General features: G+C 44.2%; 1 protein-coding gene across 2 annotated transcripts; it reads left to right on the forward strand.

Moving 5' to 3' along the window:
• The first annotated feature begins 1,623 nt into the window (after nt 1-1,623).
• PHF7 (PHD finger protein 7) lies at nt 1,624-12,441 on the forward strand. Of its 2 annotated transcripts, XM_004419791.3 has the most exons (10): nt 1,624-1,848; nt 2,589-2,641; nt 3,045-3,136; nt 8,983-9,084; nt 9,442-9,566; nt 10,028-10,187; nt 10,765-10,871; nt 11,349-11,465; nt 11,894-12,018; nt 12,215-12,441. In XM_004419791.3, exons 1-10 carry the CDS (start codon nt 1,805-1,807, stop codon nt 12,439-12,441), a joined length of 1,152 nt encoding a protein of 383 aa, XP_004419848.1. In that variant the 5' UTR covers nt 1,624-1,804. The 2 variants fall into 2 exon arrangements, with proteins under 2 accessions (XP_004419848.1, XP_087287866.1); XM_087431740.1 differs by lacking the exon at nt 11,349-11,465.
• Nucleotides 12,442-19,474: the final 7,033 nt, after the last annotated feature.

Raw genomic sequence — 19,474 nt, forward strand, 5'->3', positions numbered from 1 at the left:
CAAATAAATCATTGTTTATTCTTGCGGCGGCGGGGCCGAACACGCTTATTTATTTTTAATTTCTCAACCAGCTTTTGCCCGGCACTTACCACAGTGAAGCAACTTGGTAGCCATTTCAAGGGAGCATCCACTCGGCTAAGGAATCTCGGACTGAGCAGCTTGTGGAAGCCCGATTTCGCAACGTCCCTCCTCAGGTGCTTTGAAGATTGTTGCGTACACTGTAACTAACAGTGTGCACAAAATCTCACACAAGGAACGTCTTGGTCCAACGATGCAAAGAGCTGAAGTGTCAAGGTTTTATTTCTCTTGCTAGATGGTCGGGATTTCCCCAACAACTCGGAACCGCTCAGTAGTCAGCTCAAGTGCACGCCCTTCTCTCTCCTCTTCCAGCCTGTCCAAGTGCTTTTATTAAGAAGCCATCAAATGTCATTACTTCTGCAAGTGCAACTCATGGGTTAGAAGAGGAGATGGAGCCAACACAAAGGAAGGCAGGGCCGTATAGCCTTAGTTTTCCGAACAGCTAGTTGCCTTAGTAGTTGTATTTACGCAGAGTAGTTGACAGTCTCTCCAGCTGTGCTCTTAAAGAGATGGATGCTGGAGTGTGTGACCCTGGAGTGCCCTGATTCGCTCAGCTCTTCTTCTAAGAAATGCTGTCCTCCTCTCCTCTGACTAGACTCAGTCCTTCCTTCATAGGAGTGGATTTTATTTTTTTTGTCCCCCTTCACTTTCAGGGATTTCCTCTTTTTTTTTTTTATTTTTTTTTTAAAGATTTTATTTATTTTATTTTTTCCCCCCAAAGCCCCAGTGGATAGTTGTATGTCGTAGCTGCACATCCTTCTAGTTGCTGTATGCGGGACTCGGCCTCAGGATGAACGGAGAAGTGGTGCCTCGATGCGCACCCGGGATCCGAACCCGGGCCACCAGCATCACAGCGCGCACACTTAACCACCAAGCCACAGGGCCGGCCCAGGGATTTCCTCCTTAACCAATGAAAACCGTATAAATTTGTGGTTTGCTGACATTGGTGGGGCGAGGAGTGGCAGGATGTCTTCTCCACTTTTGGGCTTTTTACTCTTGGCGCAGATCTAGACCAAGGCTGAGAACAGGCCTAAACTCAATGGCCACCTGAGCCTGGTAGAAAGAACTGATAGGAGCCAAAGGGTGATTTGTCAGTGTTATGGCTTGTCTCTCGGTAGAGGGAGTTCTTCCTTTAGGCAGCCAAAATTCCACAGGCTCCTTTCCCTAAGAAAGAGCTACCTAAACTAGCTTTTACTGGGTGTAATTAAGGCACCCATACTTGGGGACAAAAGGAGCCGTTTTTCCTGCATGCTACCTCATGCATTTACTAGGCACAAAGGACCATTTAGCCAGTTCAAGCAATGGTTCCAAGTTCTTATACTGCTGTGTGATAGCAGGAATTCTGACCTTGGCTTCTCTGTGACCTTTCTGTGCCTCAGTCTCCTCATCTTGAAAATGGGGATAAAATGGTACCTACTGCATGAGGATTTTGTGAGTTAACACATGTAAAATACCTAGAATAGTTCTTGATGCAACATAATAGTTATTAAATATAATTATTATAATTAATTATTTAATAATAATTATCAAATAATTGTTGATACTGGGCGGGTCCCCTTTATTCTGTCACGTGGGTTGGAGGTGAAGTGCATTGTTGCTTTGACCATGTGGACCTTGATAACCAAATGTACAATTAAGTTGCTGACTTGTTTATATTTATAGCTGGCAGAGCCTGTATTGTCCTCACAATAGTACAGAAGAATTCAAGATAGAAAGGCAGTAACGAATGAAGACTGTAAAAGAAAAGAAGAAGGAATGTCAAAGATTGAGGTAGATTAGGTGACAAAGGAGAGTTTGGGGAAATTGTCCAATAGCCTGTGGTATGCTGCACTTTTTGCCCCCTTTGCACGGTCTTGAGAGCTAGGGTTGGGTGTGGTGAAAGCACACACCAGTGGTCCCCTAGAAGCTGCTCAGTAACCTGTCCTCCCAGGGCTGTCCCGAGTAGTAAAGTTCTGGCTCTGGAGCCCTATTGGCTAGATTCATATCCTAGCTCTAACACTTGCTAACTAGGTGACCTGGGACAGGTTACTTCATTTCTTTATGCCTCAGTTTCCTCATCTGGAAAATATGCATAATAATAGCACCCACTTTTTAGAGCATTCTGTAGAGTCATTGAACTAATACATGTAAAGAGCCAAGAATATTGCCTAGCAACAGGAAATTCTTAATCAATTTTAGTATTTTGTTGTGCTTTGTGAACGTGGTACCACCTGAGATCAAAGTAAGTGGCAGAAGAAACAGTAAAAGAGTAAAAGGGGGTTTGCTCTTACATTCATTCACTCAGCACAGGCACTACAGGCACTAGGAACAGAAAAATGGTTACAATCTCATGTAATTCAAGTAATTCAGTGGGTATTTTTTGTGCTTTCAAAAAATATGAAATAGAAAAAGAAACTGATGTCTTAGCCTTTAGATATTTTGGTCCTTTATCAGACCCATGGATGGCATTTTGAGAGAAATGTTGCAAGGGTGATCAACAGGATCCTCAAAGACCACCATCTCTTTTGTAGAAAATCTGCCAAGACAAGGAGGGTAATCCAGAGGAAGCCATCTTTAGGGCCTGGTAAGAAAGACTGGAGGTTCTGTTCAGCCGCTGCCTCCCAACCTCAGCAGAGGCCACCTGTGTAGGGCAGCAAACTTGTTCCTCTCCCTGTCAATCCTACTTCCTTCCCAAATTCTCTAAGATCCTGAAGAACTCAGGGTTCATAATTTTTAAATGTCACATCCAAAGTTCAAGAAATAAGTTAATTAAAGCCACTTGAGACAAAAGTATACGAAGTGAGTAGTTGCAGCCATCTCCTTCAAATATGGCCAAAATTATATAAAGACCTAACTGATACCAAATAACACTTCATCCCCAACCTCCCTCCTTGTCAAACTGACCCTCTTCCCAATACTCTACTCCTTCTTGCACTTAGAGAGATGGTTATGCTCCCAAAATGAATTCTTAACATTCTCTCTTCCAGTTTGCCGGCTATGCCTTCGAGAACCTGGTGATCCCGAAAAATTAGGGGAATTTCTTCAGAAAGGTGATCTCAGCGTGCATTATTTCTGTCTTGTGAGTATAAGGCCCCCTTTGCTTTGAATGTCCCAGGGCTTTTGCTATACAGTCTCTTCTCCGTTTTGCCTCCAGCCTCAGATCCATAACCCTGTTTGTTTGTTTGTTTTTCTTAATAACTTTTCTCTTTTAAAATCTAATTTTTAAAAAGTACTATATATACCTAGTATAAAATCCTAACAGTATAAAGTATGTATGATAAAAAGTTTCTTCTCAAAACCGTATTCCCAATCCTTCTCCCTCTGCCCAGACTCAAATGCTATCAACAGTCCTTCCAGTTACTTTTTCCAGTATACTGGAATACTGGAAAAGAATACTTTTCCCAGTATTCTTTTTTTATTTGGTATAATTTACATACTATAGAATGCACCCATTTTAAGTGTACAGTTTGATGAGTTTTGATAAACTCATAAATCGTGGGGATATAATGTATATCCATATGTAAACACTGCCCCAATAAAAATAAATACTTCCATCACCCCAGAAAGTTCCCTCTTGCCCTCTTCCAGTCAAGCCCCTCAGAGATAATCACAGTTCTGATCTATAGATTACTCTTGCCTGTTTTTATACTTCATATAAATGGAATCATACAGTTTGTACTCTTTTGTATCTGGCTTCTTTCACTCAACACAGTGTTTTGGAGATTCATCTGTGTTGTAGCATGCGTTGGTAGCTTGTGCCTTTTTATTGCCTAGTAGTATTCTGTTGTATGAATATATTATAGTTTGCTTATTTATCCACCTGTTGATGGACATTTGAATTGTTTCCATTTGGGGGCTATTATGAATAAAGCTGCTATGAACATTCATGTACAAGCCTTTTTGGGAACACGTGTTTTCACTTCTCTTGGGCAAATGCCTAGGAGTAGAATTACTGGTTGTATGCTAACTATATGTTTAACTTTATGTGAAGTTGCCAAATCACTTTCCGAAGTGGTTGTACCAGTTTACACTCCCGCTAGCAATTTATGTGAGTTCCAGTTGCACAATAATCTTGCCAAAACTTGATATTGTCAATCTTTTTTTTTTTTTTAGGTGCTACAGTCTTTGTGTGTGTGTGTGTGTGTGTGTGTGTGTGTGTGTGTGAGGAAGATCAGCCCTGAGGTAACATCCATGCCAATCCTCCTCTTTTTGCTAAGGAAGACCGGCTATGAGCTAACATCTGTTGCCAATCCTCCTCCTTTTTTTCCCCCTGTTTTCTCCCCAAGGCCCCAGTAGATAGTTGTATCTCATAGTTGCACATCCTTCTAGTTGCTGTATGTGGGATGCTGCCTCAGCATGGCCAGACAAGCAGTGCGTCGGTGCACGCCGGGATCCGAACCCGGGCCACCAGTAGCAGAGCGCGCGCACTTAACCGCTAAGCCGCAGGGGCTGGCCCCATCAGTCTTTTTAATTTTAGCTCTTCTACTAGGTGTGTATTGGTATCTCATTGTGGTTTTCGTTTGTATTTCTCTGATGAATTAAAATTTTGAGCTTCTTTTCAAGTGCTTATTGGCCATTCACACATTTTCTTTTGTGAAGTCTCTATACAAATATTTTGTCCATTTTATTTTGTTTTTTTCAGTTTTTTTTATTTAATTTAATTTTTGTGTGTGTGAGGAAGATTAGCCCAGAGCTAGCATCTGTTGCCAATCCTCCTCTTTTTGCCAAGGAAGACTGGCCCTGGGCTAACATCTATGCCCATCTTCCTCCACTTTATGTGGGACGCCACCACAGCATGGCTTGAGAAGCGGTGCTTCAGTGTGTACCCAGGATCTGAACCTGCAAACCCTGGGCTGCCAAAGCGGAGCACGCGCACTTAACCGATATGCCACCAGGCTGGCCCCCTGTGCATTTTAAAAGTTGGGTTGTTTTGTCTTATTGAGTTGTAAGAGTTCTTTATATATTCTGGATACATATCCTTTTTCAGATATGTGTATTATGACTGTTTTCTCCCAGTCTGTGGCTTGTCTTTTTCATTTTTTTAATGATGTCCTTCGAAGAACAAAAGTTTGTTTATTTATTTATTTATTTATTTGTGAGGAAGATCAGCCCTGAGCTAACATCCATGCTAATCCTCCTCTTTTTGCTGAGCAAGACCGGCTCTGAGCTAACATCTATTGCCAATCCTCCTCCTTTGTTTTTTTTTTCCCCAAAGCCCCAGTAGATAGTTGTATGTCATAGTTGCACATCCTTCTAGTTGCTGTACGTGGGACGCCGCCTCAGCATGGCTGGAGAAGTGGTGCGTCGGTGCGCGCTCAGGGTCCAAACCCGGGCCACCAGTAGCGGAGCGCGCGCACTTAACCACTAAGCCACAGGACCGGCCCCAGAATAAAAGTTTTTAATTTTGATGAAGTCCAGTTTATGAATTTTTTCTTTTATGGTTAATGCTTGTTTGGGTGTCCCAGGAAATCTTTACCTACCCGTTGAGTTACCTCTGTGCCTTTGTCAAAATCAGTTGACCATATATCTGTGGATCTAGATGATCTATTTTATGTCATTGATCTGTGCATTGATCCTTACACAAATACTGCACTGTCTTGATTATTGTGGCTTTATAGTGTCTTGAAATTAACTATTGTAAGTTCTGCAGTCCTTTCCAAGATTGTTTTGGTTATCAGGTCCTTTCCTTTTCCATATAAATTTTATATTTAGCTTGTCAATTTTTCTTTAAAAAAAAAGCCGGTTGGGATTATGATTGGGATTGCATTGAATTTATAGATCAATTTGGGAAGAATTGACAAATAATATTGAGTCTTGCAAGCCGTGAATGTGATATATTTCCCCATTTATTTATTTATTTGGTTCTTTTAAAATTTTACCACAGCAATATATATTTTTTTTTGTGAGGAAGATCGGCCCTGAGCTAACGTCTGCTAATCCTCCTCTTTTTGCTGAGGAAGACTGGCCCTGAGCTAACATCCATGCCCATCTTCCTCTACTTTATATGGGACGCCTCCACAGCATGGTTTGACAAGCGGTGCGTCGGTGTGCGCCCAGGATCCGAACTGGCGAACCCCTGGCTGCTGCAGCGGAGTGCGCGCACTTAACCACTTGCGCCACCGGGCCGGCCCCCTGCATCAGCAATATTTGTTTTTAGTGAAGAAGTCTTGCACATTTTTTGTTAAATGTGTTCCTGAATATTTTGTGATTTTTTTGTGCTATTGTAAATGGTATTTTTAAATGTTATTTTCAAGTGTGTTGCTGGTATATAGAAATGCAATTTATTTTTGTACATTGATTTTGTATCCTGCAATCTTGTTAAATTCACTTATTAATAAAGTTCAGTAGTTGTTTTTATTTTTTTTGTAAGTGCCTTAGGATTTCATGTGTATACAATCATGTTGTGTGTGAATAAAGACGGTTCTACCTCTTCCTTTCCCATCTTTATGTCTTCTAATTTTTCTTGCCTTATTGTACTAGCTAGCTAGGTCCTTCAATCTAGTGTTGAATAGAAGTTATGTGAGTGAATATCCTTTTCTTGTTTCCAATATCAGAGGGCAGCATCCAATTTTCACCATTAAAATATGATGTTAGCTGTAGGTTTTTCATAAATGCTTTTCATCAGATTGAGAAGTTCTCCTTTAGTTCTAGTTTGCTGAGGGTATCATAAATGTATGTTGTTTTTGTCAGGTGCTTTTTCTGCGTCTATTAAGATGATCATGATTTTTCTTCTTTATTTTGTTAATGTGGTTTGTTACATCAATTGAATTCTTAAATGTGAAACTAACCTTGCATTTCTGGTATAAACCCTGTTAATTGTGATGTATTATCCTTTTTATATGGTGCTGGATTTAATTTGTTAATATTTTGTTTCATTTTTTCATCTATGCTCATGAGCGAGATTGGTTTGTGATTTTCCTCTCTTGTAAGTCCTGTCTGGTTTTGGTGTCAGGTCTTGTTTAATTTCAATGCATTTATAAGCATATACATTGTCAACATAAAAATAAACCTACTATACACAGTGTTTTGTATTTTTCTTTTTTTACCTCATATACTTATGGATATCTTTCTATATAGGTCATATTGATCTAGTTTTTTTTTTTAATACCTAATTGGTATTCCATGGTATAGGTGTGCCCAAAAGTATTAAAACAAACCCCTATTAAAGGACATTTACATTGTTTCTAATCTTTCACTGTTGATTTTTATGTTTATAGAAGTAATAACATGCTCATTGTAAAAAACAATAATACTTATAAATATAACAGAAATTACTCATGTAGTCCTAAAGCCCTGCAATAATTAGTATTAAAATAGATATGTTTTAAGCCTAATTGGGAACATATAGCTATAATCCAAGTGTCCTCAAGTCCTCTAACCTTGTAAGGTCGTCTTTTCTAAAATGTTAAAATAAAATAACCTGGGCCGGCTTGGTGGTGGAGTGGTTAAGTTCGCGCGCTCCGCTTCAGCACCCTGGGGTTCACAGATTCAGATCCTGGGCGCACACCAACGCACTGCTTGTCAGGCCATGCTGTGGCGGCATCCCACGTAAAGTAGAGGAAGATGGACACAGATGTTAGCCCAGGGCCAGTCTTCCTCAGCAAAAAAGAAGAGGATTGGCAACGGATGTTAGCTCAGGGCTAATTTTCCTCACACAAAAAAAATTAAAAATAAAATAACCTGAGCCCCCATTGCACGTTACATGTAATTACTGCAGGAAATCCAGCACCCTCCCCAATATTTTTGGAAGATTCTTGGGGTGGGGCTGGGGTGCTGACATTCTTCCAATATAGTACACATACATTGTTTATGGGTATATAGCAGTGTAGCTTCTTTTTCCTTGATTTCCCATTTTACACTCTGCTTTGCGTGCTTTTCAGAAACAAAAGGCCCTGGGCCGGCCCCGTGGCTTAGCGGTTAAGTGCGCGTGCTCTGCTCCTGGCGGCCAGGGTTCGGATCCCGGGCGCGCACCGATGCACCGCTTCTCCGACCACGCTGAGGCCACATCCCACATACAGCAACTAGAAGGATGTGCAGCTATGACATACAACTATCTACAGGGCCTTTGGGGGAAAAAAAGGAGGAGGATTGGCAATAGATGTTAGCTCAGAGCCGGTCTTCCTCAGCAAAAAGAGGAGGATTAGCACGGATGTTAGCTCAGGGCTGATCTTCCTCGCAAAAAAAAAGAAAAAAAAGAAACCAAAGGCCTTTTAAAGTGTGTTTTTAAAGAAAAATTCAATTCTTTGCCTATAAGGCAGAATGACTATAGTCAGGAGATTTTAAAGCCCTGTTTCCCTTCTGTAGAGAATATACTCTGAAAAGAGTATTTATTCTGCACTGAGGGGCAGTACAGTGGTAGGGGTAAGAGTGTGGGTTCCGTGGGCCTGGATGTGAATGCTGGCTCTGCTGCCTCCTTGCTGAGTGACCCCAGCCGTGTCACTTAGCGCACTACACCTCAGTAGCCTCCTCTGTAAGATGAGGATGACAATAGCATTTGTATCACAGGGTTGTGGTGGACATAAAATAAGTCCATATACAGGGAGTGTTTCCCCAAAGTGCTCAGCACCCAAAAGCAGTCCTCAGTAAATGAGAGGCAGTGTAGCACAAAGGTGGGTCAGAAGCCAGGGTCTGGAGTTCTGTGGCCTTGAGCAAGTCACATGATCTCTCCTATAAAATGGGGATGATGATGGTACCTCCCTCTTAAGGTTGTTATAGGGATTAAATGAGTTAATATTTGAAAAGCTCTTAGAGTACCCAATATGTAGTTAATGCTATGTAAGCCTTTGTTAAGTAAATTACCCTATAAATGCATATATATTCTACCACACTCTATTTCTTAGCTCTCTCACCCTGTCATCCTCCTCACCCCACTAGACTGTTTCACTGATCATCAATGTTGACAGCCTGGTTCTGCTGCCCCCCTAGATCCTATCTAGCAAGCTGCCTCAGAGGGGCCAGTCCAACAGAGGTTTCTATGGATTCCTGCCTGAAGACATCAAAAAGGAGGCAGCCCGGGCTTCTAGGAAGGTTAGAATCCCCTGAAATGGGGGCCTTGGGGTAGGCCTCTTCTCATAGCTCTCTCATCATCCCTGTTTCTGTTCTTTTCCCTAGTTGGTAGTTTAGAAGTCAAAAGACTCTTGGATTTCCCAACTGGTCCTTCTTTTAAGTTCTATGCTTCTCTGGAGTGTAGTTTCCTAAGTGAGGAGAGGGAGAAATATCCTGGGAAAACAAAAAAGAATTCAGTGCTTGAAGCTCAGCTTCAGGGTGCCCCAGAGCTTTCAGGTTCACTGAGGAAAGGGAATGGCTTTCCATTCCATAGACTGATGTGCCACAGAATGTCTGTCTGTCTTTCTTGGGGCCCTGAGCCTGGGATCTCATTTGCAGATCTGCTTTGTGTGCAAGAAAAAGGGAGCTGCCATCAACTGCCAGAAGGATCAGTGCGTCAGAAGCTTCCATCTTCCTTGTGGCCAAGAAAGGGGTTGCCTTTCACAGTTTTTTGGAGAGTACAAGTGAGTGATGAAGGGGAAAAGTCAGGCTGCTCTTTTGCAACTTGGTATTAATTAGCCATTAATGAAATCAGAGTCTGGTTCTCACGGGCCTGTTTTGATTCACCAGTGAATCTGTCCCTCCATTCAATAATGAGAAACAGTGTCTTGGAGATTTCACAGGGGTTACTTCTTGCTTCCCAGCCCCTTCTTAAATTACAAACAGCTGGGGTTCTTAGACAGCTGCTCAGAACTAAGTGGGGTTTTCAGGAAGCGAGGCTTTGGAGACAGTGCCGGGAGCTTTACTCAGTGGGAAAGCAGCTGTGAGAAGGCATATGGCTGTTCTTCACCTTGCTCCTCCTCCTTTCCATGAGTGTGGATGTTCACTGGGCATCGCCTAGGTGGTGGCTGCCCTTCCTAGGCCGGGCAGCTGGAAAACTGTATCAACGACAAACCAGAAACCGAGTCTGTTTACTCTGCCACAGATCATTTTGTGGAAAACATCGCCCAAAACAGGACATCCAACAGGAGAACGTAGGGGAGGAAAGCTGCGTCTTGTGTTGTGAAAACTTATCTCAAGCAAGTGTTGAAAACATCCAGAGCCCATGTTGTAGTCAGACTATCTACCACCGCAAGTGCATACAGGTGGGGCTTTCTCTGCCCTGAGGACCTTCCACAATTGCCCTAGTTCAGAGCATCCTGGGAATACTCAGGCAATCTCTGGCTTCTGTGCTCCATGCTGGAGGCCTGTATGCAGGGCTAGTTCCAGGCAGTCAGAGGAAGTCAGCCCAGTCTCTGGTCACTCTTGACCTGTAGGACCTCCGTGATAAGATTTAGACTGAGCAAAATCCTCAGGGTGGCCAAAGCAAATGAACTCATCCTAGAAAGAGTCAAGTAGCCTCAAAATCAGCCTTGCTTCCTGGGATGGAAGGAAAGGGAAACACGTATCCAAGTACTTGATCCCTCCTCGGTCAGCACTGCCAAGCCCCATGGTCAGAGATGACAGCTGAGGCACTCCTGGGAGCTCTCTTGAGCTTTTGGCCCCTGGTCTGACACCCGGATTTGCAGCCCTCACCCTAGCCCACCCAAACTTCTTTTCCTGTAACCCCCAGTCAAGCTCTCTTAGCAACATCCTCTTTGTGAGATGAGAGTGGAGGCGGAAAGAAGGTGATCAAAGATAGTGCTTTTACAAACACAAAGCTCTTCCGTGTTTCTCTTACAGAAATATGCCCACACATCAGCAAAGCATTTCTTCAAATGTCCACAGTGTAACAATCGAGAAGAGTTTCCTCAAGAAATGCTAAGAATGGGAATTCATATTCCAGACAGGTAGTGGAAACTCTAAAGCAGGAATTGAGCCAGGGAGTGGGTTGCCTAGATTTCTAGAGAGGAGGTGAGTGTGAGAATAGTTCAGAGAATGAAGAAGCAGCCAAGGCATTGACATACAGTGAAGAGAGAAGGAAGGGGTGGAGGGAGAACTTTTCAATTATCAAAGAAAGCAGGGTGGGGGAAGTGAGGGTGGGGGGATAGGCATGTTTCTGAAAAGGATGCTTTGGGGATCAGAATTCCCTGGGGGATTGGGTTCTTGAGTTCCAGCGTGGAACTAAGGAACCCCTACATTCTACTCTCTTGCTTCAACCCTCTCCCACTGCCAGGCCACTTGCCCAGCCTTGTTGAAAGTACTCAGGCAGCCTGTTGAACTCTCTTGCTGTGCTAGCTTCAGTCCTTCCTACTTCCTCCCAGGTGGGCAAAGGTTTCACCAATCAATTATGTGTCCCTTACTCACTGTTTCTTTTCCCACTGCAGAGATGCTGCCTGGGAACTCGAGCCAGGGGCTTTCTCAGATTTGTATCAGCGCTATCAGCATTGTGATGCCCCCATCTGTCTGTATGAACAAGGCAGAGACAGCTTTGAGGATGAAGGGTAGGAAAAGGCTCCTGGCTAGAAAGATCTCTCATCGGTGCCATCTTAGTGTTAGACCTTGGCACAGTTATTAGAAGCAAGAAACTCACTTTTCTCTGCAGACCTCAGGGTGAAGACAATTGCTAAGTCCTATTCTTGACCAGCCTGGGACTCACTCAAGTGCAAGTGAACAGGTCTCTCTGCAGGATCTGCTTCCCCTTGTGCCCAGTGGAGAGACACTCAGGGCCAATTGCTTTCCAAATCTACCTTTTGAGTGTCTGTGCCTGGCTGCGGGGTCCTGGGACAGCCACACATATGTCCTGGGTAAAATGTACAGTAAAAAAATGCCTGGGAAGCCCTCAGTAAAGGCCTGGCCAGTAGCAAACATCCCGAGAGTGGTAGTTAGTGTTCTGTTTGTCCCCACAACCCTTCCTTGGCTCTTCCTGTAGGAGGTGGTGCCTCATTCTGTGTGCTACGTGTGGATCCCACGGAACCCATAAAGACTGCTCCTCTCTTAGATCCAACAGTAAGAAATGGGAGTGTGAAGAGTGTGCACCTTCTGCTGAAGCCACAGGTGGGACTGGAGGGAACTGGCGTGGGCGGGGGGAGACCTGTGGTGCATGAGAAAGGAGAAGGCCTTGCCACCAGATGGGGACTTTTAGTTGGTGCCTTTAGTTTGGAAAGGAAAGTGGCTAGGAAGGGGCTTAAGGACCAGCGACTGGGAGAGACAGAGGGTTGAGTTGTCCTCTCCCGCCTTTCTTTCACTGCAGACTACACACCTGAAAACTCAGGTGACAGCCCTTGCTGCAGCAGCACCTTGCAATCCGGGGGGCATTTCTGCAGAGACACCAGCCTGGAAGAGAATCCAGGCCCTTCTTGGACTGATTGGTCAGGACCTTCCTTATTAGAAAAACCAGAGTCCTCTGGTGGCAGGAGGGGCCACTCCTGGCGGTCCAAGGGTGTCAAAATCACTCATTACTGCAAAAAATCCAAGTAACAGCTTCTGAGTAGCCTTACCAAGCACATTTGGGTATGAAGCTGTGCTCTTCCATCGGGTTTGGGGAACGAAGCTCCACAGGGAGCTCACAGTCTCACTGTGGGACTGTGAGACAAAGAAAAGGCCCAGCAGTGAGACTACGAACCAAGGAAAGAGAAGTCTCAGGGGAGCGTGAGGACAGAACAGAGTCCAGATGTCGACCACAGAACATGTTTGTGGCTATGAAAGCACCTCTGTTTTTTCTGCCTGATTCCCAGAGGGCCCTTTCTTCTCTTCCTCTTCCACTGAGATTCTTCCACCTTAATCTGGTTCTCATATGCCTCTTCCTACTTCCCTCACGTTTGTCATTATGCAAATAAAGGTTTTCTCTCCATTAGTGTCTCCTTATAAATTCACTCTGGAATTTATCTAGCATACTAAGGAATCTGGAGGGTAGAGTAAGAGCATAGGAAAACTCATCCTTCTAATCTATAAAATTCAGTGAATTAAATGTAGAACTTTCAATTTAGAACATCAACACGTTGCTTTGGAGGGAAGTAGTTTGCAGGAAAAGTGACTTTACTGGGACAGAGATTTCATCATTGTGCAAATAAACATACAGGTTCTCATCAGAGAGGTGAGCCAGCAAAGGAGTCCACACTGGACTGAGAATAGGTCACTGTTGCAAAGCTTAGGGCCCTGGACTCCAACAGGCCAGGGACTGCCATGCTCACATGGGGCAGAAGGGACTCCACTCACTCCAGGCAGTGTGGTCTTCAGCTTGAGTAAAGACATACCTCCACTCAAACCCTCGCTGCCTGGTGGCACGGGCATTTCTATCTCGGGTAAGGGAACCATATCAGGGCAGTCATGTTAGCAAGGCAGCTAACATGAAATTGAATAGAACCAATCTCACATTTGTTTCCTTTTAATGATTTTATTGGATTTGGATTAGTGGGGGACGTTCAGGACCATTGCCAGATACTGAGTTCTCAGGGTCTCCCTGAGTCATTGTCACTAATGGTGGAGGACAGGGTTCTCAGTTCAAATGTTGCTAACTCATGGAGACTTACATGTGAGGTGTACACAGTGATCTCCTTCAGATTTCACTAGATTCACTTGGAATCACATGGGGGGAGGGATTTGTGTCTTTTCTTATTATCAAAGTATATAGGCAAAGTAACATACACTTTAAGAAGTCATAAGAAGTACTAAAAGGGTTATAATGAAAAATAGTCTCTTGACTCACCCTTCCCTACCTCGAGTCCTATTCCCTAAAGGCAACTACTTTCTACTTTTTTAGCCATTTCTTTAACTTATTACTTAGACATTATTGGCTTCCTGTTATTATTACATAAAGATCTAGCACCTTTAAAGCCTTCTCATTTTCATTCTCTCTGTTTTTTTAATTGCATCACAATTTTTGCTAAATTAACCTTCAGTGTTTACATTATTATGACTATGTAAATGCTGTTTACTACCGAGCCAGGCAGTACACTATGATTATTTTTCCTCTCCTGTACATCGTTTTTTTCCTGAAATGAATACCTGCCTCTTTTTTATTTGCTCAGTTTGCTGTGTATCTATGGCTAAGTTGTCCCAAATGTTCCACATGATCAATTCCCTCAAAATACAATTTTCTTGGCAGGCCAAGCATCAAATCACTACCAGTTGCACTTCTTTCCTGGAAGACCTGCCTCGCAGAGCCTACTCCTTCTGAGCTGGCCGTTCACTGGGCCTACTGCACAGCTATCATCCCAGGGCTCCCCACGACTATGCTTTTTTCTTCATTTCCTCTCCCATAGGTTTGATGACTCAGTGCTGTGCTTCTTAACCTGGGCATCCAAGGACACTTTGTCAGAGCTCTGCAAGTGACAAGAGAGTTTTTAAATTGTGGATTTTCATTTCAAAGACAGATAGTATTTTACCTATCCTAAAGACTCAACTCTTACGGTGATAATTCACAACTGAAAGACACTTCCAGGATTAAGACTTTAGTTTCTTAATCTACACTTTCTATAAGTTGGGTCGTCAGGCATATTCTCAGACACCTCGAGTAGTATCTTTTCCCTTAAAAAGAGTCCATTTGTGGGGCCGGCCTGGTGGCATAGCGGTTAAGTTTGCACGCTTGGCTTCCATGGCCCTGGGTTTGTGGGTTTGGATCCCGGGTGCGGACCTATACATCGCTCATCAAGCCATGTTGTGGTGGCATCCTACATACAAAAAATAGAGGAAGATTGGCACAGATACTAGCTCAGGGTCGATCTTCCTCAAGCAAAAAGAGGAAGATTGGCAACAGGTATTAGCTCAGGGCCACTCTTCCTCATCAAAAAAAAACTCCATTTGTATACTACACAAGTATGAGAAACACCATCTTAACTGAAAGTAATAGTCCACTAACAGTGCCCTCTGGACTCCAGCTGCAGTGGGTGGGAGATGGAGCTTATGGCAGGGGTGGGATTTAGGGGGTGCTTTTTGTCACACAGACATGCAGCTGCCCAACCTCTGTGTGCAGGTGGCCTCATAGGTACCTAGCAGAACAGTTCATATGCACGTGCATGCACACGCGCACACACACACACACCTATTAACTATTTCTTAATCTTTATACCTTTACTCTCCATTGATGTTAATAGCCAACCCCATTCTTGTAAGCTGAGAAGTCCAACTTTGAAATGTTCTACTCTTCATCTGGGCCTAATTAGTCATTCTCCTCTAAATAACCAGGCTTTTTTCTTAAGTAAACTTTTAATTTCGTATAGTTTTAGATTTACAGAACAAGTGTGAAGATAGTACAGGGAGTCCCCATAGATCCCAAACCCAGTTTCCTCCATTTGTAACATCTTACATTAGTATGGTACATTTGTCACAATTAATGAGCCAATATTGATACATTAATGTTAACTAAAACCCATACTTTATTCAGATTTCCTTAGTTTTTACCTAATGTCTTTTTTCTATTCTAGGACCGCATCCAGGATACCACATTGCATTGAGTCGTCATGTCTCCTTAGGTTCCTCTTGGCTGTAACAGTTTGTCAGATTTTCCTTGTTTTTGATGACCTTGACAGTTTTGAGGAGTACTGGTCAGGTATTTTGTAGAGTGCCCCTCAACTGGGATTTTTCTGATGTTTTTCTCATGATTAGACTAGGGTTATGGGTTTGGGGGAGGAAGACCACATAGATAAAGTGCCATTTTCATTGTATCATATCGAAGTTACATTCTATCAACATGACATCACTGTTGATGTTGATCTTCATCATCTGGCCAAGGTAGTGTTTGTCGGTTTTTCCACTGTAAAGTTACTCCTTTTCCCCCCTTTCCACACTGTACCTTTTAGAAGGAAGTTACTCTGTGTATCCCACAATTAATGAGTAGGGATTTATGCCCCCTCCCTCCTTGAGGACAGAGTATCTACATAAATTATTTGGAATTCTTTCTGTGGGAAATTTACCTATTCTCTCCCACTTATTTATTTTTTCAATGATTTGTTTATATGAATATGGACTCATGGATATGTATAGTATACTTTGGGTTATAATCCAATACTACTTTATTTATTTTGTTACTAAAATTGTTCTATTTTTGGCTATTGGGAGCTGTTGTGTTCTTTTCACATACCCCCATTATTGTGTGTTTTGTTTAGTTTTTTGAGCACTTCTTTACTTTTTGGCATTATAAGATGCTCCAGGTTCATCTTGTATATTTTAAATACCTGTTTTCACAAATTATATGTCTATTAGAATTAATTACTGTTTTATAACTTAGGACCTAGAACAAATAGTTCACTTGGGGAGGGTAGAAATAGATGTTAAATAAAAATTCCCAAAGCACCTGCTCTTCTTTCTCTAATCTTTACCTTTGTAGGAGCCATAAACCAGGGCCAGAAACTTCAGAATCTCCTTCTGCTTCCTTTTATGCTTATCCACTCTCTTTCTTGTCAATTTAACTGTTTGTCAAATGTTTGCGTTCCACTCCATCCCATTGCCAGTGCTCAGCTCAAACCTCTGTGCCTCACAGGACTGCAGCAAAAGCCTTCTTTCTTCACGGTTACCTATGTCCTTTCCTTTGTTGACACATCCACCCTTTTCCCTCTGCTAATTACCATAAAACATCTACTAGCTCTTTACTTAGGGTGGCCCCTGCTGAGATTGGCATCCAAGGCCTTCCACAAATATGGCCCTACATAGTTACATCTCCCAGGACACCCCAGCCACGGGCACTCTTCCCTGGCTACCCTGGAATACCGGGCCCTGAGCATGGGGTCTGCAGTATAGAGAGCCCTAACCTCTATCCTCAGCCTGTTGAACCCCACCTAAGGGCCACTTCTTCATCCCTAGGCACTCTCCCTGGGCTCTGCTTATACCTCTATTATAGCTCGTGTCATTTCTCCATCTGGTCCTACTGTTGTGGATCTGTCTCTCCTACTCAGTTGGAAGCCCCTTAAGGGCAGGGACCTGTCCCTCTTATTAACCTTTCTTTCCCTTGTGGTGTCTGGCTTGGGACTCGACATTCAGAGGCAGTTTGATGTCTACTAAATTGATGGATGTGCTCATACCCTGTATTCATAAGCTTATTGTTTTGCTGTCAAACACCAGAGGGCACTGTTAACATGTTGAGCAAGAAGATTATAACCCTTCAGACCTGGAAGGTTGAGAATGGCTTATGAAAGCTTGCTTCAATTTTGGGATTGCACTAGATTTACTGATCTTCACTTGTTCTAAACGTGTCCGTTTGAGTTTATTCATGAAGTGTGCTCCTGGGTTTAGAGATTAGAATAAAAGTTATTAATGACACTTCCATCACAGGTCAAATCCTCCAACAGAACTGCCTTCATGGTCTCTCCAGAGCCAAAGTGGCCCTTCTAACCCCAGATGCCCTCCTCCTACTCCTGAAAACGGGACTGCCAGTCCCAAGGGGAATAGGTGATGTGGTTCTGTTCCTCTTCTGCCTCTCCCTCCTATGACAGACACACACACACACACACACACACACACACACACTGACATCAGAGCCTCTGGTGGGTGGTTCAAAGGCTCTAACCTCCTATGGGCAGGGCTGGAGGTTGCTATGAGAAACAGCACCTCCATTGGCCCTGATGCCACGGACACTGCGTCAGCTCTCTGTGTGTTCCCAGGCTGGCTGGAGGTGAGTTGCAGCATCATGAGGGCCCCCAAGTGTGAGAAGGCTCCCTAGTGACTAAGCCAGGGAGCCCCATCCCAGAGGGGTAAGCTATTTCCAAGAGTTTCATGCCTTTTACTTTTTTTCCAAAAAGCAACTTGACAATTGGAGGCCATAAACCAAAGAGTTGATGTTTTTCAGAAAACAAAAACCTGTTCTTGCTTCCCCCTAGCAAACCCCCCCTAACCCTGGGGTCCCTGAGCGGTGTGACAGCATGAGGCCCTGATGAAAGGAGTGAGGCCCAGAAGCTCCTCCCTTTTGTCTTTGGTGTAAACTTGTTTCTTGACCCTGCCCCATCTGCACCTCTGATAAACAGGAAAGCATCTGCGCCATCAGTGTCCATCCCTCTCAGAGCATCTGAGGTGTGTTTGGGTCATCAAAGCCATCCCCAGCCCCCAGGAGCATTCTAGAGGTGACTCCAGCCTCTCGAAAAACAATTCCCCATTGTGTTCCTCCCCTTGGAAATCATGGATTTGTAAACAGACCCTTACATTTAGACAGGTCCTGCCCTGGCTTTGTGCTGGTGTGTTGTTTTTTCTTCCCTGAACAATGTCCTTTCCAGTAGGGCCAGCCATTCACACCATTGTCTGAGACCCTTGGACTACAGGAAACAGCACCAGATTCTTATCAGCTGGGGGTGGGGGTGGAGCAGAGTGAACAGATGAGGTCATGTCCATAAAGCAAGCTGCTGGTCTGCCGCATCGTTCTTCTATACCTTGATCTGTGAGAGCAAAGCCTCTCTTGCCTCCTAACAGGCCTATCTGGGCTTTGAGTGTCCCTAGTACAGTCCCCTCCATTTGACGGCAGACACCTGGACTCTGCTCTAGGACTCTGTTGATTCACTTTGGCATCCTTGCCAGTCCACAACTGCCCCTTTGCCCTGGTCTTCCCTCTCTGCCCAATGGGATGCCCATAGCAGTGAAATGCACCCCGTTGGGATGGATTAGGGTGCACTCCAGTCATCTTTCTCCCTAGGGGAAAGCAGTCAAGACTGATCACCTGAGTCCCCCCTCAGCTAGTGCAAGCTACTAGCTGACTGCTGGGGGCCTCGTGTGAGGATAAGGGCGGGCATCCCTTTTGAGGCCTCCCTGGAGACTGTGCAGCATTTCCCATCCTCAGTGGAGAATGATTTTTTAAAGGCTGCATTGAGGAACCAGGAGTTTCCTTGATGAAAATCCAGCAGGGAAAGTGAAAGGATTCATTAGGATGCAGCCTCTAAGGGAGAGGGCCCAGCAGTGGTACCCACAGCAAAGGCAGGCAGGGGCTGGGCAGTGGGAAGTGGGCATAGGGCCACAACTGCCATTGCCTCATCTCCTGTACACCAAGTGGGTGGGCAAGTCCGGAAGGGGAGCCAGGGTGGGGGCCCAACAATCCTTAAGCTCCTTATCAGTTATTGGATCCGAACCTAGCCCCACCCACTCATTCTCTCTCCACACTGGTGCCAAGTTTGTAGTCTCAGAAAACCCTGGGACTTTATCTTGGTATGTGTTGAACTTTCTCCTTTCAGGAGCCCCTGTAGACCAGGATTTGGGTGAGGCTGGGGTGGATCCTTTACTCAGATGGAAATTGGGCTGTTTCTGAGCAACTACCTTTAGTTCTGAGAGGTGATGTGGCTGGCTGTCCAACCAACATCAGTTTGTTGGACTGGCAGAGGCGTGCAAGTGAATGCTCTGGGGCCTACCTGGCTCTAGCTGCATCTGGGGCCCTGCCAGCCCAAGGGGGAGGACAGCCTGGCAGGGGGCAGTCCAGGCTCCTGATGCCTGCTACCTGCCCACTCCTCCAATTGGGAGATTCTAGAGTTGTCTGATGACCTGGGCTTAGCTGAGTGAAAGGGAAGCACAGTAGCCATTTAAGACAGTGAAAAGGGCTGTT

The sequence above is a fragment of the Ceratotherium simum genome, chromosome 5 (genome assembly GCF_057802395.1).
Source record: "Ceratotherium simum simum isolate JZ-2026a chromosome 5, ASM5780239v1, whole genome shotgun sequence".
Lineage (NCBI taxonomy): Eukaryota > Metazoa > Chordata > Mammalia > Perissodactyla > Rhinocerotidae > Ceratotherium > Ceratotherium simum.